The following is a 21,084-nucleotide window of genomic DNA, read 5'->3' as shown; positions in this document are numbered from 1 at the left end:
ATATTCTCCTATATAAGAATATGTTTGGTATTTAGTGAATATTCTCCTATATAAAAATGTTAGGTATTTAGTGAATATTCCCAATATATAAGAAAGGTTTGTGTTTAGTGAATATTCTCCTATATAAGAATGTTTGGTATTTAGTGAATAGTCTCCTATATAAGAATGTTTGGTATTTAGTGTATTTTCCCTACATATAAGAATGTTTGGTATTTGGTAAATATTTCCCTGTATAAGAATGTTTGTTATTTAGTGAATGTCCCCCTATATAAGAATGTTTGGTATTTAGTGAATATTCCCCTATTTAAGAATGTTTGGTATTTAGTGAATATTCTCCTATATAACCATTAGAGGAGTAATATAATTGAACACACAGCATATTTACATAAACCTGACAATGTTGATTAACTGACCCGTGTGCCCTAATCAAAGATGGCGACAGCTGGCGTCCGAACTGTTTGCCCTAATCAAAGATGGCGGCAGCAGGAGTCCACCGATCGTCGCTCTGGTTTCACTCTAATCCTCTATGGTACGAGTGAATCATGGGATCACATGATCTGACAGCTGCTTGTACAGGAAGTGTGGACCCTATTGGAGTGTCATGGATGAAGATGGGCTGCCTATCGTTGGCTCCGGGATAGATCTCACAAAGGTGGGGCTTCTCTACTGAGTAATACAAGTACTGTACACGTTTACAGTGCAGAGCTATGGCATGTTCTCATTTATATGGATATCTATATATAAACATATACATTCCCCATCCTTGTCAGCCAGTGTAAATGTCAAAAATATAATTGTAACACTGAGTTGGAGTGGAGAAGCTCAGATATCACCTCTGATATCTAAACTGCAACATGTTGTGTACACAAGTAACAGGAAAATAGTACTGACATCTGTTAAGCCTTTGTTTGTTCCTATATCAATATTGAAATATTCCCTCATTGGCCGGGTAATTATGAGTGGTAATAGATCCCATTTTACCATTTATAAATGTTGCTGGGATTATTTGTTGAATATGCTACCCCAGTTGGAATACTGTGGTATCCCTACATAAGGCTGCTCCTTTCTACCTCAGCTCCCTAATAAACATGTATGTTCTCTCTAAGCCGCTACATCTGCCAAAAAAACTTATTATTATTATTATTATTATTATTGTCACTTCTAAAAGCATATCAATTTAACTGTTTATAATTTTCTCTCCTCACATCTTGATCTTTTCCTGCAACTGTGATCAAAAAAACAGCTAAGCCCTCTGTGAATACTATTCTAGGAACCTACTTGCCTAGCCTACCCTTACTTTTTGTTATTTTACCCCCTCCCTCTAGCATGTAAGCTCATTGAGCAGGGCCCTTAACCCCCTCTGTTCCTGTGCGTCCAACTCTTTTGGTTGCAAATACGTGTCTGTTAGTCCACCCATTGTACAGTGCTGCGGGATTTGTTGTCGCTTTTTTTTTTTTTTTTTAATTCTTTATTTTTGTAGTGCAGATAATAACAAACAGTTTGTCATGCCCCGACAGCAGTTGACAAGAGGTTCAGGATACACACTTTACAGGCAATAAGGCAGTATGTTTAAGATGCACCATTTTTTTTTTTGTAGGTATAACAAGATTTTAAACACGCTTTTTCAATCTAACTAGATCAAGACTACATTGTGGTAACAATAGTCAATGTATGGGTGGTCGTCTGGATGTCGGATTAAGTGTTAGAGTACAGTAGATTTTCTCCTAGTTATGTCTGCTTAACTTTTCTTTTTCCCCCTTTTCTTTTTCCCTTCCCCTTTTTGTTTCCCATATTCGCTAGTTTTTGTGTGCATAAGAGGGGAGAAACAAAACAGCAAAAACTGTGGCACTATATGTACCTGCACATTTTATGTTTGTAGGTTAGAGATTGGTTCCGGTAGGCCATAACTCAGGCATAAACATTTTCTCTGGCTGGTAGTCAGTGTGAGAGTCGCAATTTGTGATAGATGTGCAGTTGGGGTCGAGTAGTCGCGTGTGTGAGTGTGTACCTGTAGTGCAGGGTTTCGCCCTGGGATGGTTGCCTGGTCTTAGTCTTGTGGTTAGTGTGTGTGTGTGTGTGAGGTATGATTGAAAAGTGTGCCTGTTGTATGTATGGTTAGATTAGGGAGCTACGGTAGAGTCTGACCAGCAAGGTGTATGGTAGATTCTGCATGGCATACAGTATCAGAGGTCGTCATTGATAAGAGAAAATTAAGCAAATTAAATCAAGGTAGTCAAGTTAAAATAATAGTAAAGAGTAGGTAGCAACAATAGCCTCATAGCAATAGGGGTAATAGTGATTAGGCTTATCGTCAACATTTGTAAGTATTAAATGTTAAACATTAAACACAGTTCGGTCAGCTATTATTAAACTTTGTATTGACTGTCCTGACCGCGTCTGGGTGTCACTTGGAGAGCAGCTTGTCCCTTGCAAGGGGAGGCTGCAGATGCTCCTCCGCGCTTCACCTTCATGTTGTGGCCTTTGCGTAGGTGGTCTCCTGGGGTCTCCGGGGCACGAAGGTGGTGATGTTCGCTGGGTCCCAGTTGTGCGGTGTGTCTGGCGGATTATGCATGGCTTTGGAAATTGAGTCAGACGGGAGACCAAGGTTTCCGAGGATCGCAGTCGCTTCTTCCAACCGGTGTATCGGGTAGGAATTCCCCCCGTGAGTGATCATCAGGGTTTGGGTTGCCCTCCACCGGTAGATGATGGTGTGTGCACGGAGCAGTGATGTTAGAGGCTGCATGGATCGTCGCCACTTTAGTGTATCTCCGGATAGGTCCGCAAAGAAGGAAAGGGAAGAGTTTTTGAACATATAGTGTGTGTGTGTGTGTGTGTGTCCGTAAGGCAGTCATCACCGCTGCTTTGTCTTGTCTGGTCTGGAAGCGTACAATTAGATCCCTGGGAGCCTATTTAGGGGCTTTAATGGGCTTGGGTATTCTGAACTGGTGCTCTGTCGTGATCAGTTTTGCCTGTTTCTGGGGCATGATCGATCCCAGTAGGCATCTCATGAAGTGTGGTAATTCCGCGTCTGGCACCGTCTCCGCCACCCCTCTTATCTTTAAATTCTTGGACCGCCTTGTGTCTTCCATGGATGTGACCTTCCTTTCCAGGGCGGCATGATGTCTCCGTAGGGACCTCATCTCCGATTGAAGGTGAGTTACTTGCTGTTTGGTATTGTGGGAGTCCGTTTCCAGAGCTCCCATGCGGCTTGTCAGGCCGTGGAGGTCGGCACGGAGTGCGGCAACGTCCGCATGTATGTCTCGTCGGAGGCCCGACAGCAGCTCTTGCATGTCGGCCTTGGTTACGGGAGATGAGTCCTTGAGGGTGGAGGGTGGTGCCGTGGTCACTTTTGGTCTTTGAGGGTCCGGCATGAGGAGGTCCTTCAACCCCAAGGTGTGATCGTCCGAGAAGTCGGAGCTTTCGTCGGGGTAAGACGCCATCTTGGCTTGCGAGGCGCCATGTGCTTGCCGCCATAAGTCCCCTATATTCATGCCTAAGTTCGGTTTGTCTGCCCTCTGTTTTTTTTTTTGTTTTGCGCCCCATATTGGTGTGGGTGACCGGGGGTCCCGCAGGGTTGGTTTTTGTTGGGTTTTGCTGAATTTTATGCTTAAGTCAGGCTGATTTTCCGGGAGCTCTGCTGAAATGCGACCGCTCAGGTTAGCTTCTAGGCTCCACCCTCTTGTCGCTTTTTAAAGAATAATAACGCGTCTTGTTTTTTCTAGGTTCCAGCGATCCAGCAAAAAAGAACGGTGGCTTTCTTGAACCAGTTTGTCGTGCACACGGCTCAGTTCCTTAACCGTTTTGCAACCATTTGTGAGGAGGTAATTTGTTAACCCCAATAGCTGTTTACAATGCTTGTGTTTAATATTTTGGATATGATATAATAGTTTATCATAGGGTAAGATCAGGTCATCAGATATAAAGTTATTAAAAGAAAAAAACCTTCATGCAATAATTGGTAGAGAATAGAAAAGGATAACGCCTTGTCGTTTACAGAGTATTGGTGGTTCACTATAAGACCACCGATAATGTTTTAATAAATTAATTCTGGTTCAAGTTTACAAACACAATTTCACAGTTAAAGGAAGTGTGTGTGTGTTTATTTGTAATTATACTTTGCATTATTACTTTTAGTGGACCACTAAATGCCCTTAGACCAGTTCATCTCAATGCCCCTGTAGTTTGAATTCTGCAATGTAAAACATTGCATTGCATTCCATTCCATTGCAGAGTTAAACATACTTCTAGTGGCGCTTCTAATGCAAACAACCGAGTGTAACTCGGTCATGTGACTAAATGCAGCTCATAGGAAAGCAATGCGTTTCATACTTTCCTATGCGGAGCATTGGATTGGACGATTGCCAAGGATGCGATGCATCCACAATGACGTTGTGCGAGATGAAGTGGGCAGCTGGACATAGGGAGTCTCAATGTTGGGTGAAAAAAAAAAAAAGGTAAGTATAACTTTTTATTTTTAATTTGTGTTGGGGAGGGGGCCTAAAATCTAATTTGGGACAAGGGCGCTATAGTTTTCGCAATACAAGTTTGTATTCATAACACTATGGTGTTCCTTTATCCTTCATTCTTTTCTTTATTCATATAAAAAGCTTAATTCTGTGTTTAGACAGACTCCACTTACTGCTGCACCTCAGTCTGACAGCCACTAGATTGTGTATAATGCATATTTGGATAGTGTAACTAATGCATCACCTGCGGTTGTCCACCGACAAATTTTAACATTTAACACAGAAACATGAAAAGAGAACTAACACAAGGGCAAGGCATGCATATAAGTGGTACATCATGATAGGTTGGCGGTGCATTCTCAAGCTGGCGTGTTGGTCCTGCCATCCTATGAATCCTCATCGTGCCTTAGAGCCCCCGCGTCTTTCATGGAGCCGCAGGTGCAGTTATACCTAGTGTTGTCCGTGGGAGAAGAAAGGATTACAGTACTACCAGTTTGGCTGTTTTAACCTTAAATTTAAAATTCACTTTGATTTCACCTTGAATTCTAATTTTCTTCCTTGAGTTGACAAATATTTCATTGCCTGGAACCATACAAATCTGATTATTTGTGTTCGTATTTCTGAGTACTTAATGCACACTAATTCAAAAGTATATGCAAGTTTATGACTGTACAGTTTGTACATTTGATTAACGAATGTTTTAATTTAATTTAGAAACTGTCAGCACTATCTCTCCGTGTTCAACAAATTGAAACCACTTTAAACATCTTGGATGCCAAGGTCTGTTGTGAAAAAAATAATAATAATTAAAATGAGATTTCTTTCTAGGGCTGTGAGCCTATTTCTATAAATTTCACTTAATTTAGGTAGTGGTCAAAGGGAGAATCATGTATTCATTTATGACATAAAAGGTGCACAAACATGGCAGTTCTTCCATTCTATATCTCTCTAGCTTGTTAATTACAACAATGGTATCCATTTCAGTGAATGTAAATTATGCCAATTACATATGTATATGTATGTCCTGTGTGTGAGGCTTTCCTGACAGATATTGAAGATGGTGATGTCAGAGAAAGTAGAAGAGTTAAAGGAGCACTATAGTCACCTAAATTACTTTAGCTAAATAAAGCAGTTTTAGTGTATAGATCAGCGGTTCCCAAAGTGTGGGTCGCGACCCACTGGTGGGTCGCAGGGCGATCCCCAGTGGGTCGCGCTGACCCACACATCCAGGGCCGCCGGGCAGTCAGGCATGCAGACTGACACCAGGAGGGAGCCCGGCAGCTTGCCCTGTATGCCGCCGGGCTCCCTCCAGTCAGTCTGCCAGCAGCTCCGGTCTGCAGCTCCGCCGGGTGCAGAGCTGCAGACCGTGTGATAGAAGTCTCGCGAGCTCCCATAACGTTACCATGGCAACACTCAGGGAGCTCGCGAGACTTTTATTACACTGTCTGCAGCTCAGCACCCGGCGGAGCTGCAGACCGGAGAGGTAACCCACCGGACCACCAGGGAGACACTGGACCACCAGGGATGTTTAAAGAAGGTAGGGCACAGAGCCCAAACAATGCCCCCCCACCCCAATGTAACCCCTTCTCTGTCTACCCCCCACCCACTGTAACCCCTTCTCTGCCCCCTCCTCCCCCTGTAACCCCTTCTCTGTCTGCCCCCCTCCCCCGTAACCCCTTCGCTGCCTGCCCTCCCCCCCAATGTAACCCCTTCTCTGTCTGCCCCCCTGTAACCCCTTCTCTGCCTGCCCCCCTCCCCCCAATGTAACCCCTTCTCTGTCTGCCCCCCTCCCCCCAATGTAACCCCTTCTCTTTCTGCCCCCCTCCCCCCAATGTAACCCCTTCTCTGTCTGCCCCCCTCCCCCCCAATGTAACCCCTTCTCTGTCTGCCCCCCTGTAACCCCTTCTCTGCCTGGCCTCCTCCCCCCCACTGTAACCCCTTCTCTGTCTGACCCCCTCCCCCCAATGTAACCCCTTCTCTTTCTGACCCCCTCCCCCCTGTAACCCCTTCTCTGCCTGCCCCCCTCCCCCCCAATGTAACCCCTTCTCTGCCTGCCCTCCTCCCCCCCACTGTAACCCCTTCTCTGTCTGACCCCCTCCCCCCAATGTAACCCCTTCTCTGCCTGCCCTCCCCCCCCACTGCAACCCCTTCTCTGCCTGCCCTCCCCCCCACTGTAACCCCTTCTCTGTCTGACCCCCTCCCCCCATGTAACCCCTTCTCTTTCTGCCCCCCTCCCCCCTGTAACCCCTTCTCTGCCTGCCCCCCTCCCCCCCAATGTAACCCCTTCTCTTTCTGCCCCCCCTCCCCCCCAATGTAACCCCTTCTGTCTGCCCCCCTGTAACCCCTTCTCTGCCTGGCCTCCTCCCCCCCACTGTAACCCCTTCTCTGTCTGACCCCCGCCCCCCAATGTGACCCCCTCCCCCCAATGTAACCCCTTCTCTTTCTGCCCCCCTCCCCCTGTAACCCCTTCTCTGCCTGCCCCCCTCCCCCCCAATGTAACCCCTTCTCTGCCTGCCCTCCTCCCCCCCACTGTAACCCCTTCTGTCTGACCCCCTCCCCCCAATGTAACCCCTTCTCTGCCTGCCCTCCTCCCCCCACTGCAACCCCTTCTCTGCCTGCCCCCTCCCCCCACTGTAACCCCTTCTCTGCCTGCCCTCCCCCCCGTTGTAACCCCTTCTCTGCCTGCCCCCCTGTAACCCCTTCTCTGCCTGCCCTCCCCCCCGTTGTAACCCCTTCTCTGCCTGCCCCCCTGTAACCCCTTCTCTGCCTGCCCTCCTCCCCCACTGTAACCCCTTCTCTGCCTGCCCCCCTCCCCCCACTGTAACCCCTTCTCTGCCTGCCCCCTCCCCCACTGTAACGCCTACTCTGCCTGCCCTCCCCCCCTGTAACCCCTTCTCTGCCTGCCCTCCCCCCCTGTAACCCCTTCTCTGCCTGCCCTCCCCCCACTGTAACCCCTTCTCTGCCTGCCCTACCCCCCACTCTAACCCCGTCTCTGCCTACCCCCCACTCTAACCCCGTCTCTGCCTCCCCTCCCCACTGTAACCCCTTCTCTGCCTACCCTACCCACTGTAACCCCTTCTCTGCCTACCCTACCCACTGTAACCCCTTCTCACCCTACCCACTGTAACCCCTTCTCTCCCTGCCCCCTCCCCCACTGTAACCCATTCTCTGCCTACCCCCACTGTAACCCCTTCTCTCCCTGCCCCCTCCCCCCACTGTAACCCCCTTCTCTGCCTACCCCCCCACTGTAACCCCTTCTCTCCCTGCCCCTCTCCCCACACTGTAACCTTTTCTCCCCCTGCCCCCCCACTGTCGCCTTTTCTCCCCCTGCCCCCCCCACACTGTAACCCTTTCTCCCCCTGCCCACCCACTGTAACCCTTTCTCACACTGCCCCCCACACTGTTACCAGTACACACACTCCCTCCCACACTGTCACCCTCACCTCATGTCTCTGCGTGTATTTGTGTGTCTGTGTGTATCTGTGTACATGAGTGTCTGTGTATCTGTGTGTGGGAAACTAAGTGTCATTGTGTGTATCGCTGTGTCAATGTGTGTATTTGTGTGTATACACTGCACACATACTCCATACAAAAACCATGCTTACATTGAAACACACATTGTGTATATGTATATTTTATAAACACAATATACACACACTGCATCCACTACACACACACACACACTGCAATCAAACGCAAACATTACATACAAATACACCCCTGCATTAAAACACTAAAATGATCTACAAACACCCCTTCATTCAAACACCAACACTACACACAAAAAGCACACCTGCATTTAAAGTCCTACACTACATATACAAACACCCCTGCATTCAGATGCAAACATTACAAACAAGTACACCACTACATTCCAATAGCAACAGTACATACAAATACACTCATACATGCACACATATACTTAATACAAAAACATGCTTACATTTAAACACTGCTCACAAATATAACCCTGCAATGATGTGCAAATGGTAGATCTCCATCTGGCATATTATTGTTGAAGTTCTCCGACAGATGGAGATCTACCTTTTGGCCACACTTTCACTAGATGGGGGCCCAGAAAACATACTTGCACCACGGTCCTCTCTACATTAGTTCCACCACTAGGATAATCAACGTGAGGTGCCTGGATGAAAGAGCAGGACAACAAAATTTCTGATTCTGAGTTTGTGAGTAAGCAGTTGTATGTCTCTAAAACTGATTGCCATGATGTGTAAAGTTTCTGCCTCTAAAACTGCCATGATATATCAAAATTATGCCTCTAAAACTGCCATGTTATGCCAATTTTATGCATCTAAAGCTGATTGCCATGGTGTGCCAATTTTATGCATCTGACTGTTTGCAATGGTGTGCCAATTGAATGCTTCTGAAACTGATTGCCATGATGTGCCACGTTTATGCATCTAAAAGTGATTGCCATGATATGCCAGGTTTATGCATCTAAAGCTGATTGCCATGGTGTGCCAATTGAATGCTTCTGAAGCTGATTGCCATGATGTGCCAAGTTTATGCATCTAAAAGTGATTGCCATGATATGCCAAGTTTATGCATCTAAAGCTGATTGCCATGGTGTGCCAAGTTTATGTATTTAAAGCTGTCATGATGTTCCAATTGTATGCCTCTAAAACTGATTGCCATGATGTACCAATTTTATGCATCTAAAACTGATTGCAATGGTATGCCAATTGTTTGCATCTAAAGCGAATTGCCATGGTGTGCCAATTGTATGCATCTAAAGCGGATTGCTATAGTTTGCCAATTATATGCTTATAAAGCTGTTTGCCATGGTGTGCCAATTGTATGCTTCTGAAGCTGATTGCCATGATGTGCCAAGTTTATACATCTAAAAGTCATTGCCATGATATGCCAATTTTATGCATCTAAAGCTGATTGCCATGGTGTGCCAATTGAATGCTTCTGAAGCTGATTGCCATGATGTGCCACGTTTATGCATCTAAAAGTGATTGCCATGATATGCCAGGTTTATGCATCTAAAGCTGATTGCCATGGTGTGCCAAGTTTATGTATTTAAAGCTGTCATGATGTTCCAATTGTATGCCTCTATAACTGATTGCCATGATGTACCACTTTTATGCATCTAAAACTGATTGCAATGGTATGCCAATTGTATGCATCTAAAGCGGATTGCCATGGTGTGCCAATTGTATGCATCTAAAGCGGATTTCCACGGTGTGCCAATTGTATGCTTCTGAAGCTGATTGCCATGATGTGCCAAGTTTATGCATCTAAAAGTGATTGCCATGATATGCCAAGTTTATGCATCTAAAGCTGATTGCCATGGTGTGCCAAGTTTATGTATTTGAAGCTGTCATGATGTTCCAATTGTATGCCTCTATAACTGATTGCCATGATGTACCACTTTTATGCATCTAAAAGTGATTGCAATGGTATGCCAATTGTATGCTTCTGAAGCTGATTGCCATGATGTGCCAAGTTTATGCATCTAAAAGTGATTGCCATGATATGCCAAGTTTATGCATCTAAAAGTGATTGCCATGATATGCCAAGTGTATGCATCTAAAGCTGATTGCCATGGTGTGCCAATGGTATGCATCTGACTGTTTTCCATGGTGTGCCAATTGAATGCTTCTGAAGCTGATTGCCATGATGTGCCAAGTTTATGCATCTAAAAGTGATTGCCATGATATGCCAATTTTATGCATCTAAAGCTGATTGCCATGGTGTGCCAATTGAATGCTTCTGAAGCTGATTGCCATGGTGTGCCAAGTTTATGTATTTAAAGCTGTCATGATGTTCCAATTGTATGCCTCTAAAACTGATTGCAATGATGTACCAATTTTATGCATCTAAAACTGATTGCAATGGTATGCCAATTGTATGCATCTTAAGCGGATTGCCATGGTGTGCCAATTGTATGCATCTAAAGCGGATTTCCACGGTGTGCCAATTGTATGCTTCTGAAGCTGATTGCCATGATGTACCAAGTTTATGCATCTAAAAGTGATTGCCATGATATGCCAATTTTATGCATCTAAAGCGGATTGCATTGGTGTGTCAATTGTGTGCATCTAAAGCGGCTTTCCACGGTGTGCCAATTGTATGCATCTAAAGCGGATTGCTATAGTTTGCCAATTGTATGCCTCTGAAGCGGATTGCCATGGTGTTCACTTTTTAAAATACGCATTAAAAGCAAGTGGGTCTCGAAAAATTACCATTTTGAAAAGTGGGTCTCGGCCCATAAAAGTTTGGGAAGCCCTGGTATAGATCATTCCCCTGCAATTTCACTGCTCAATTCAGTCATTTAGGAGTTAAATCACTTTGTTTCTGTTTATGCAGCCCTAGCCACACCTCCCCTGGCTATGATTGACAGAGCCTGCATGAAAAAAAAAACTGGTTTCACTTTCAAACAGATGTAATTTACCTTAAATAATTGTATCTCAATCTCTAAATTGAACTTTAACCACATACAGGAGGTTCTTGCAGGGTCTATCAAGCTATTAACATAGCAGGGGATAAGAAAATCTTAATTAAACAGAACTTTCAATAAAGAAAGCCTAAATAGGGCTCTCTTTACAGGAAGTGTTTATGGAAGGCTGTGCAAGTCACATGCAGGGAGGTGTGACTAGGGTTCATAAACAAAGGGATTTAACTCCTAAATGGCAGAGGATTGAGCAGTGAGGCTGCAGGGGCATGTTCTATACACCAAAACTGCTTCATTAAGCTAAAGTTGTTCAGGTGACTATAGTGTCCCTTTAACTTCTTCAAAGGCATATTAAAGTCACCCAGGCCACTTCATCTCAATGTGGTTAAATCATCTTCTGGCGACTATCCTAGTGACAGCCACTAGATGCACTGCTGGTTGCAGTAGCAGAGTTAAACTCTTGTCACGTGACTGATGACCCCAATTAGAAAGCATTGATTCATTGCTGAGGAGCATTGGATTTGATAGACTCCTGATGAGGCCATGACTCTGCAGGAGGAGGCGAGTGAGCCACGGTGCTTGAAAAAGGTAAGTGAAAAATGTATTTTCAAGCTGAACTGGGGCGAACCTTGTTATCAAGGACAAGGGACACTAAAGTGTTAGGAGTACAAACTTGTATTCCTAACACTTTTTAGTTTTTCTTTAAAGGGACATCTCATTGTAGTTGTCTTCAATGTATAACATTGCAGTTTAGAGATGCTGCAATGTTTACATTGCCGTGTTAAGACTACCTCTAGTGGCTGTAAATCACACAGCTACTAGAGGCGCTTCCTGGCATTTCACAGAGTTTGACACCGAGTATTGAGGCTATACTTTCCTATGGGGAAGTCCTAATGCGCACATGGAACATGTGCATTAGATCTCCCCCATTGGCTGTCGGAGGAGGTGAAGCCCGACCCAGCGCAGAGGAACATGAAGGGTAATTTAACCCTTCACATCATAGGTGGGGGCTGCAGGGGTAGAGGAAACATCTTTGTATTCCCAACATTAAAGTGTACCTTTTAAAGGGGCACTACAGGCACCAATACAACTTTACTAATTAAGCAGTTTGTGAGGAATATTCACTGTTCAATTCTTTGCCATTTATGAGTTAAATCACTTTGTTTATTCAGCCCCAATCACACCTTCCTGCATGTGACTTACGCAGCCTTCCTAAACACTTCCTGTAAAGTGATTTATACCCTTCCTTCTGACAATTCCAATTCATACTAGCTCTGGCAGCCGTGATAGGCAGAAAGTGGTCAACTGACAATCTCATCCAGTCACCACTGTGCTGGCTAATGCTTCCTTAATAACCCAAGCAGCACAAAAGGGATGGGCTCCTGGGGACTCTAGTTTAGCATTAAGCATCCAGCACTATGAGAAATTAGTACTCTTTATTACTGAAGCACTCTCTGGCTCTCAGTCAGACAGCCAGGGAGGTTTGGTTCCTGTGGAAATGACAGACGTGCTTTACTTGAGCGTGTCTGCCTCCCCTCTGCATACTTCCTTCTCAGTTTAGACCAGCGTTTTTGTTTTATTTTTTAACTCTGTGCAGTTCATTATTTGGTGGGGGATTTGGGGCTTTGGGCAATATACTTACAACTGTCAGTAGTTCTTTTAGAGAACATGATTGTGATACCAATGATTTTTGCATCCCAGGTCATAGAGCAGGTTCTGCATTCGTTAACACGGAATATTCTATTCTACATGTTATCCAGAATTGAATCTTCACTTTGAGGACTATGTCCACTCTTGTGGAGTGTGAAACGTGTCTTAGAGGGATTCTTTAGGCATGCAAAACACGTCATCTCAATGAAGTGTATGTGTGCAGTGCCCTTGGTGGTTTTTCTCCTGCAATGTAAAACATTGCCGTTTGCCGGCTAAACGCACCTCGAGTAGCTGTTACACTGACAGCCACTAGAATCTAGATGGTGCTTCCACAATGAGTACAGAGTCCAACATGCTTCTCAACATTCAACTTCCTTATGCATTGCATGTGAATGTCGAAAAGCTCTGTCAGTGCTTCTCATAGGGAAGCGTTGGATTCAATGTTTTTAAATGAGAAGCATTTGATTGGATGAGGAGTGGAATAGGAGTCAGCAGGCGTGAGCATGAAGCATGAAATATGTTTCGTGTTTGACCTTTAAGAGCATGGTTTAATGGAAGGAAAGGAATGAGAGAAGAGAAATTGGAGATTTTTTTTATTTATTTTTTTTGTATCACTTCACTTTTGCAGTAACTATTATGTAATACTTCTGATTATGCTGAAGTGCATCATATTTCTTGGTAAAGGTGCCTCTAGGAAGCCTGTTTTCTAATATGATGTATTTGAAGCGAGTGACTTAGAATTTGCAGTGGATTGATATACTTGTCTTGGTGTATATCAGTTTTTAGGTTGCTTTTGTATCCTTGAGTTGGATGCTATATGTACCCCATTTTCACGGCATATCTGTTCAATGAATTAAATACAACATTTAGTCCGGTTTTTATTTAATGACTATTGCACAGTGTACATATCTGATCATTATTATACGTATTGAGCATTGCTTTGACTGGATTTGCAAGGTGTATTTCTTTTTTATTTCTTTTTTTATTAAAATATTTTTTTTTTTCTTTTTTCTAATGTCAAAAGGTGTTAACGAAAAGGCAGTGTTTACATTAAGAAGCCTGCAGGGAAAGACCTATATACACCAGAACAACCACATGGTTGTTCTGGTGACTACAGTGTCCCTTTAACTTTAGCCTCTGTGTTTGAAATACTTCCTGTAAGAGATTTTGTTAAGATATGTTTTTTAATTACATTATTAGGGGCATATCTTTACTGTTTATCAGTGCAGACTGGGAGTCCTTCAATTTAGTGCTGTTAAAGTATGGGATAGTACAAAACGTGTAGAATGTAAGAATTGTGCTTTGTACTTCTGTGAGCCTTTGTATGCAGTGCGTTGTTACTGTTTATTTAGGATTTTAACCCCTTAAGGACATGTCATGATTCCCTTTTATTCCAGAAGTTTGGTCCTTAAGGGGTTAACTTCTACACATGAACTCAAAAATTATTTTGACTGTTCACTCAGCTGCTGAAACTTTATTAGGGTCAGTGTTTGAAATGCTGTATATACTGATATTTTGGGACGGACTGTCCTCACACAAGTGGGCGACCGATTGGAACACCTAGATTATCAGTGAACACATAAATGGTAATGCAGCTTAAATGGAGATGTTTCCTGTGTTGGAAGGCCTTTGGTACACATTTCTAAGAGTTGTAGTTCAGTGGTCCGCTTTTAATGTAAGTTAGTCACGACATTGTGTATTGCAGTAAGTTTGGAGCAAAAAGGGAAACGGAGGACGTTAGAAGGGAAGGGAAGGAGAAGAAGGGTGGATTTATGGGATAAAACAAATCATTAGTAAATTAAAAAACTAAATGCTTTTAACTAAAAAAAAAAAAAAACTTACAACCTACAATTTGCTCTTATCATGTTCTTCTGCATCAAGTGTCCTGTTCAGTAAAGTGTTCAGAGTATATTGCCATTTATTCAATGTGTCATTAATTTGTCTTCTGTGTATTTACAATTTTTTTTTATTTTTTTTTAGCTCTCTTCCATACCCGGCCTTGAGGATGTTAAAGTGGAAAAACAACATGTACCTCCAGATACCATTCCCAATGGCCATATACCAACACAAGCAGATTCACAATCCTCACTCTCTGTCTCTCCTCAGTCCGATGTAAGTATTGTTACTATAATTAGTTTTCTGTAACGCGTATGTTTAATAATGGAGGAGCTATTAGGAAAATAAACCTAGCATGTAAATTCATAGGGTCATCTAAAAGCTGAATCTTAATCATTTGAAAATGACATGCCTTAGCACTGTATTGTCATTGATTTTTATAATTCATTTTTAAATTCAAGTAGAAGGGTGAACTATTTAATTGAGCTACCTTATAGTCAATAAAAATAAGTTAAGCCAAACTGACAATCAGATCAGCTCTTAAGGAATAAAATATCTAGTTTTGAAAACCAAATACAAATTGTATTATTATTATTATTATTATTATTTTATTTTTATATATTTTTATTATTAAGAATTTCCATTAAACAAGCTCTGTTGTTTTAAACATGAGTCCTGTATTGTACTACTTCCAGTTCATCTAATTATTGTTCTGGCCAGACAGCGAACACATTTATAAATATATATAATATATATATATATACTCTTAAATTCCTACCAGTATAGAGTGCCAAACAATCCGTTAGGAAAATCTAATAAAGATACCTGCCAAAATAGGATGTTGGAGTCTGGTGGCATGTAGCTACCCTCCTTCAAATTACCAGCGCTCCATACGTTTGAAAATGCCATATGGGGAGGTGGGTGCTACAAGTATCCATTACCAGAAGCCATCTTGAAGATGGCCAGGGAAGAACATTCGATATGTACACCTGGCAACTGGTGATTTATTTATTTTTTCCTCACAATGGATACCTACCTTAACTGTACTCAGTCATTCCAATGTTTTATGGACAACAGAGTCTTTTTAATCAAGCAAAGTTGAACAGTGCCATTGTTCATCTTCTGACCATGAAACCCGGCAACAATTACAAAACAATATAATAATGATGATAATAATAATACTTAATGGAACAGTAGTTATAAAGTCCATCTCTCCATGGCCAACAGTAGGCCAACTTTAACCCCTTAAGGACCAAACTTCTGGAATAAAATGGAATCATGACATGTCACACATGTCATGTGTCCTTAAGGGGTTAAACCATCATTTATGATAATCTCAACATATGACCTCTGTGGAGCCTCAAGAGCAGATGTTGGGGAGCCTCAATTTCATAGCGTCAGTAATGTTGAGATAAAAAGCCAGGCAAGTCTTAGTGTACGTGATGGAAGGGAATAAAGATTTTGTTCATAGAGGCAGATCTTAAAATAAATAAAGAAAAACAAAATAATTAGCGTTTTGCCAGAGACCTTACATTTTCAATGGAAATAGATATTCCTCCACTTAATGTCACTTATGTTACTGAGAATTGAATCTACTGCTTTGTGTGGTTTCTACAATGGGTGTGTTAACCAACTGAGATCTCACTTGATTCCCTAGCTGTTTCATGAAGCTCAACTAAACTAAGGGTTAGTAATTGCTTGTGTTCTCTGGCTCAGGGCCAAAACATTACTCCATCCACTCCTCTGCTTTGCACTTGTCCTTAACTAACCTTCCACTCACCCTCAGATCTTGTTCCTGTGAATGCTCTCAGCAGCCTTTAATGTGTGTTTCCAGGTCACACAGAATTCCATGAAGGAGATCCCATTGCAGAAGGAAGAAGTGCAAACAGAAAATGTCGTCACTGTGGCAAAAGATCCTAGATATGCCAGATATCTCAAGATGGTTCAAGTGGTAAGGATATCAACTGATAAAAAAATGTGAACAACTTAGAGAAGTAACTGGACTTTCAGTGAGTGTATAACTCCTAAATAACTGTTCTGACTTGGAGGCTTTATGAAACTCTGGTATTTTGGTTGGAGTAAGCCATTCTGAGGTGGTCTGCTCCCCCACTCCCCATAACACAAAAATATAAATACATTTTAAAGTGAAATTCTGCACATACATACACCAGGCAACATAGCCACATCAAATCAATGAAGTGATCATGGTGCTTGAAGTAACCCTTGATTTTTTTTATTTTTTTTTTATATTTTATGTGATCAGTGTAGAATGGAAAAGTGTTTTTGATTTTAAATAATAATTTGCTTCTCTGAATGCAAAGTATTAAGGAGTGTGGCCTATTGGTAAATAAGCCTAGTAAAATGAAAGAACCCATTACTGTAGTGATGGTAAACTTTAACTTTAACCTGGGGTGTTTCTGATCTTCATTTCTTTTGATGCCAACCAACCATATGTCTGACTGAGTGTGATGGCAAATGTAATTCAGATACAGCTCAGATGCGAAAGCTCAGATACAGGTTGGCCATCTCTGTGCTGTTCTGTCCAACATTTATTATTCCATCTTTTCTCAGATTCTGACGCTCAGAATCTGTGTAATTTTGTGTCATTATAGCATGCAGGGTTTGGGTTCTGAGGGTTCTAACAATTACTGGAATCAGTTTAAGGACTATCTTCCAGTCTCCACTGACAGTATACTCATCTAACTCGGTTGTTTAACATTCTAAAAATGTATATTTACTCATGCTATTTTCAAAAGTGTGTTAACGTTGCTGTTTGCTTAGCGTGTCTGTTCAATTTACGCTGCTGTTTAGAGTCATATAAAAATATAAAAGGAGGCACTTAGAGCCCGGAAATGTAAGGAACACTAATACCGCAGTATTCATCGATATCTCTTGTGAAGTACCCTTGCATTTCCCTTTTTTATATTCTGTACCCTTCATATCTGCCTCAATAAAAATACAGATTGACAAAAAAAAAAAAAAGAAATCAGATGTGAGAAAAGACTCTCTCACGCTCCATTATGAATAGAGACAAAATGCATAGACTAGTGTCGTTTTGTTTTGTGCTCTAGTAAGTCATGGGCAGCCTAAGAACAATCCATAAAGAAAAGAACACAGAAAGGCACAGAATTCATAAAGCGACTGGAAAAGATTTTAAAAAGAGCGTAAGTTAGTACACGCTGTCCTGCCATCCTCCGAGCCAATATCAGCCTGCCTGGAGATAACATCAAAGAAGGGGGCCCTTAAAACTGTGCTGGTATCAGTCCTATCCCGTAGAGTAGTGTCATCTTATCTATGCTGTTAATTCAAATATTTGTGTCCAGAGCTGCTTGGCCTGAGCCTCATCGACCTTCCTCTAAAATCCATCAATCTTCCTCTAAAATCCATCCATCATGACCTAACCAGATGTGAAACAGCGATCCTCCTGGTGCACCTCATCTACAACAGATGTCCAGGTTGTAATGGAGATGTTGAGGAGATATAATATTAATGCACATCTATTCAATCTATTCCCCACTGTTCAACAGTAAGCTGTGCTTTAAATAATCGAAGAGTTGTTGGATAATACCAAATTAAACCAATAACCCTCTCATGACCAAGCCAAGTATAACTTTCTATGTGTCAGAATTTGCTATATATAACAGCAGTGTTTCTGCTGATGCCTGAAATGACCATTGGTTTTAAATAATACACCAATGTGGCTCTGCAAACACGGAAACATTTTAACTATTTTTATCTTCAATCTTTGAAGGCTATTTATAAACCCTTATGTGATGTACAAAGTATGAGGATTTAGTCTCACCCTATGGCCATATTGTGTTTACACTCACTACTTTTTACAGACTGGTGAGTCCTAATCGAAAATTTTCAATATTGACACGACAGAAGCATGCTACTAGCTGCCTCGCTGTCTATTTGCTCCACGGAACGCTCCTACAATATAAGCACTTGTCATGAAATATATTGTGGAGCGCTGGTGGGGTACTTCACAAAGCCTGGTCAGGTCTAATATATTAAATAGAGGGGGAAAAAAAGTTTTAAAAAGTGATCTTCCATGTAACATAATACCTGTAAATCTGAGATGGATTGCTGTCCACCTGAGCCATTTTAGAGAATGTAAACCCCTAATTAAATGCTTTCTGTTTCCAGGGGGTTCCAGTCATGGCGATAAGAAATAAGATGATCTCAGAAGGACTCAATCCTAATTATTTAGAGTAAGTATTTTGTTTGTCTTTTTTGTCAAAGTGTCATTGGTAAAAGCTACGTCAGTACTTTGTTTAGAATCTCAAACATGACTGACATGAGTTTTCTTATAATAGGAGGCACATGGAGGTTGATGGATGCTTTTGTACCAATTCTGTGAAATAGAAGAGCAATTCAAATGTTATCCCTACACTATGCTTGTGTGATGTTTGCACATTGAGGCTGTATTTTGTAGTACATGCAGCTGCCCTAAATGCTTGAGCACAGGCATAGTAATATTATACAACCCTATTAACTGGATCTTTTAAGCACCAAAACCACTGCTTCTGAATGTAGTGTTTTTGGGAACTAGATGTTGTCCCTTTGTATGCCAGTGTAAAACATGGACATTTCAGGGAATCGGGAGATGTTTACTTCAACCACTAGTGTCATTAATGGTGTTTACATTTGGTTCATGACACACTACATGATGACAAAGAATGCGGCTAATGTTTCTCATGTGATTTAGAATCCTATTTTCTGGACATTATTTTACACGTGTCTTAAAATATTATTTAACAATGTATGTGTCAAGTTTGGTGAATACGCCTGCTTTTGTAGTTGTCAGACTTCTAAGCTTTGGTTAATATAGATGTCGTTTTTTTCTTTTTCTATTTATATCTTGTATGATGTAAGTTCTGCACAAAGCCATTTAAATTACTGTATATCTTTTCACAGGACCCCAGACGCTCCAATACCTGATGGAGAGCCAGCAGCTGATGAAAGCTCTGACAGTGAATCTTCATTTAGTGATTAAATTCTTTAGGTTTTTTTTCTACCATAGTCTTTTGTATAAGCTAGACTGGTCCATTATACAGGCACCACATCATTGAAGAACAAATTAATGTAAAATGTCGTCTATTGCTACTGGTCGCAAATATCTGCATGAATTGAATAAAACACAACTCCCAACAGTCTCAGAACCAGAGAAGCAGTCCTGCCATATTTCATTCCAATTCTGTCCATGCAAAACACTTTGTGTCACTCTGAACATGTGCAGGGCCAGATGCACCACTGATGTGCCCTTCTTCACGTGCACTCCAATTTTCTTGCCCATGACCCCTCTAACGCCATTCTCATAGCTCCTAGGGAGTTATTGAACATTAACTGTTTTTTTGGTTTTTTTTTGGTGTTTTTCTTTATATGTTAAGTTTCAAAAAGCAGTGTTGCCTTACTATGTGGATATTTACTCACTAAATAAAGCACTGGAGGTTATGATGCTAGGAGTACACTGGCCCAGTTCCCCAGTAAGTGGGCAAACCATTTTTCTCTCTAATGCAGACTTTTTCGTTACTACCTATTATTTTCTGATCTGCTTGAAAGATTTCAAGATCTCTGTCCTATGTCAATGGGCTTGTAAGGTGTGCCATGTAAGTACTGGCTCTCACTATAACTGTCGGTCTACATGCTCCCTTTATGGAAGGCACTACAAAGTAGAGTGTTAAAGCTTTAAAGTTTAACAGTGTTAACACTGAGCAGTGGCAAGGCCTTAGGGGACTCCAGGCACTAAATGGGATGTTGCATCGAATGCCTCTTTAATACAATTCTCACTAATGCACCTCTGTTTCTGTTGTTGGCAAACATGTATTTTTATTAAACTGATAAAACAAAACATACTGTTTGTATATTTGTTACCGGAAAATTGCTCGGAAAGCTTTTACTCTTGTAGAATGTGTCAATTTTGAGTTCCAAATGATTCTAGAATACTGCAGCTAGCATGCTATAGCTGCAAAACTGGAATTGCAAGGTTGCTTGCTACAGTCTGACATAAAGCGCCAACAAATTCCACAGCGCTGTACAATGGGTGAACTAACAGACTAGTATTGGTAACCAGATGAGTCTGATGCTCAGGAAAAGAGGGGGTTGAGCGTCCTCAAATGAGCTTATATTCCAGAGGGAGCGGAGTAAAGCGACACAAAAGGTAAGAATAGGGTAGACATATAGGTTGCTAGAATAGTTTTTAATGTGAGTTTAGTTTTTTTTTGGTTGACAGTTGCAGGAGAGAAAGCAAACAAAATCTTATTGTAAATTTGGTACGTCGATGCTGTCCTTTTTGTCTGGCAATGTAAAACATTTCTGAAAAACAGAAATATTTATTTTGTCCAAACACACACAGTTCTTGTAAATGTCAAGCAGACAGCACACAGACAAAAAGGGACCCCCTGCACACCTTGGCATACAGAACTGCTTTCACTCAGGGTTAAATGACAACTGTAAACATTTAGAGGCAGGAAACACAAGCAGAATGGCTTGATTTATTATACTGTAAATGTCAGATGTCCTATTTTACCTTACATTTCACCCTGTTTAGAGTCGATTTATTAGTTATTCACTAAATGTAATGGAACACTATAGTATTCGGAATATAAAACTGTATCCATAACATTATAGTGTCTCTCTGTCCCCTCCCTTCACAGCAGATAAAGGGTTACTTGCCCTTTTTTCACCTATCTGATTCCAGCGCCAATG

General features: G+C 41.8%; 1 protein-coding gene across 1 annotated transcript; it reads left to right on the top strand.

The window, feature by feature from the left end:
* The first annotated feature begins 544 nt into the window (after positions 1-544).
* Positions 545-20,227, top strand: WASHC3 (WASH complex subunit 3). Its single transcript, XM_063447201.1, has 7 exons — positions 545-652; positions 3,723-3,821; positions 5,181-5,246; positions 14,518-14,649; positions 16,208-16,324; positions 18,523-18,587; positions 19,294-20,227. Exons 1-7 carry the CDS (start codon positions 602-604, stop codon positions 19,370-19,372), a joined length of 609 nt encoding a protein of 202 aa, XP_063303271.1. The 5' UTR covers positions 545-601; the 3' UTR covers positions 19,373-20,227.
* Positions 20,228-21,084: the final 857 nt, after the last annotated feature.

The sequence above is a fragment of the Pelobates fuscus genome, chromosome 3 (assembly GCF_036172605.1).
Source record: "Pelobates fuscus isolate aPelFus1 chromosome 3, aPelFus1.pri, whole genome shotgun sequence".
Taxonomy (NCBI): Eukaryota; Metazoa; Chordata; class Amphibia; order Anura; family Pelobatidae; genus Pelobates; species Pelobates fuscus.
Note: the sequence above shows the minus strand (reverse complement) of the source record. Positions and strands in the feature narration are given on the sequence as shown.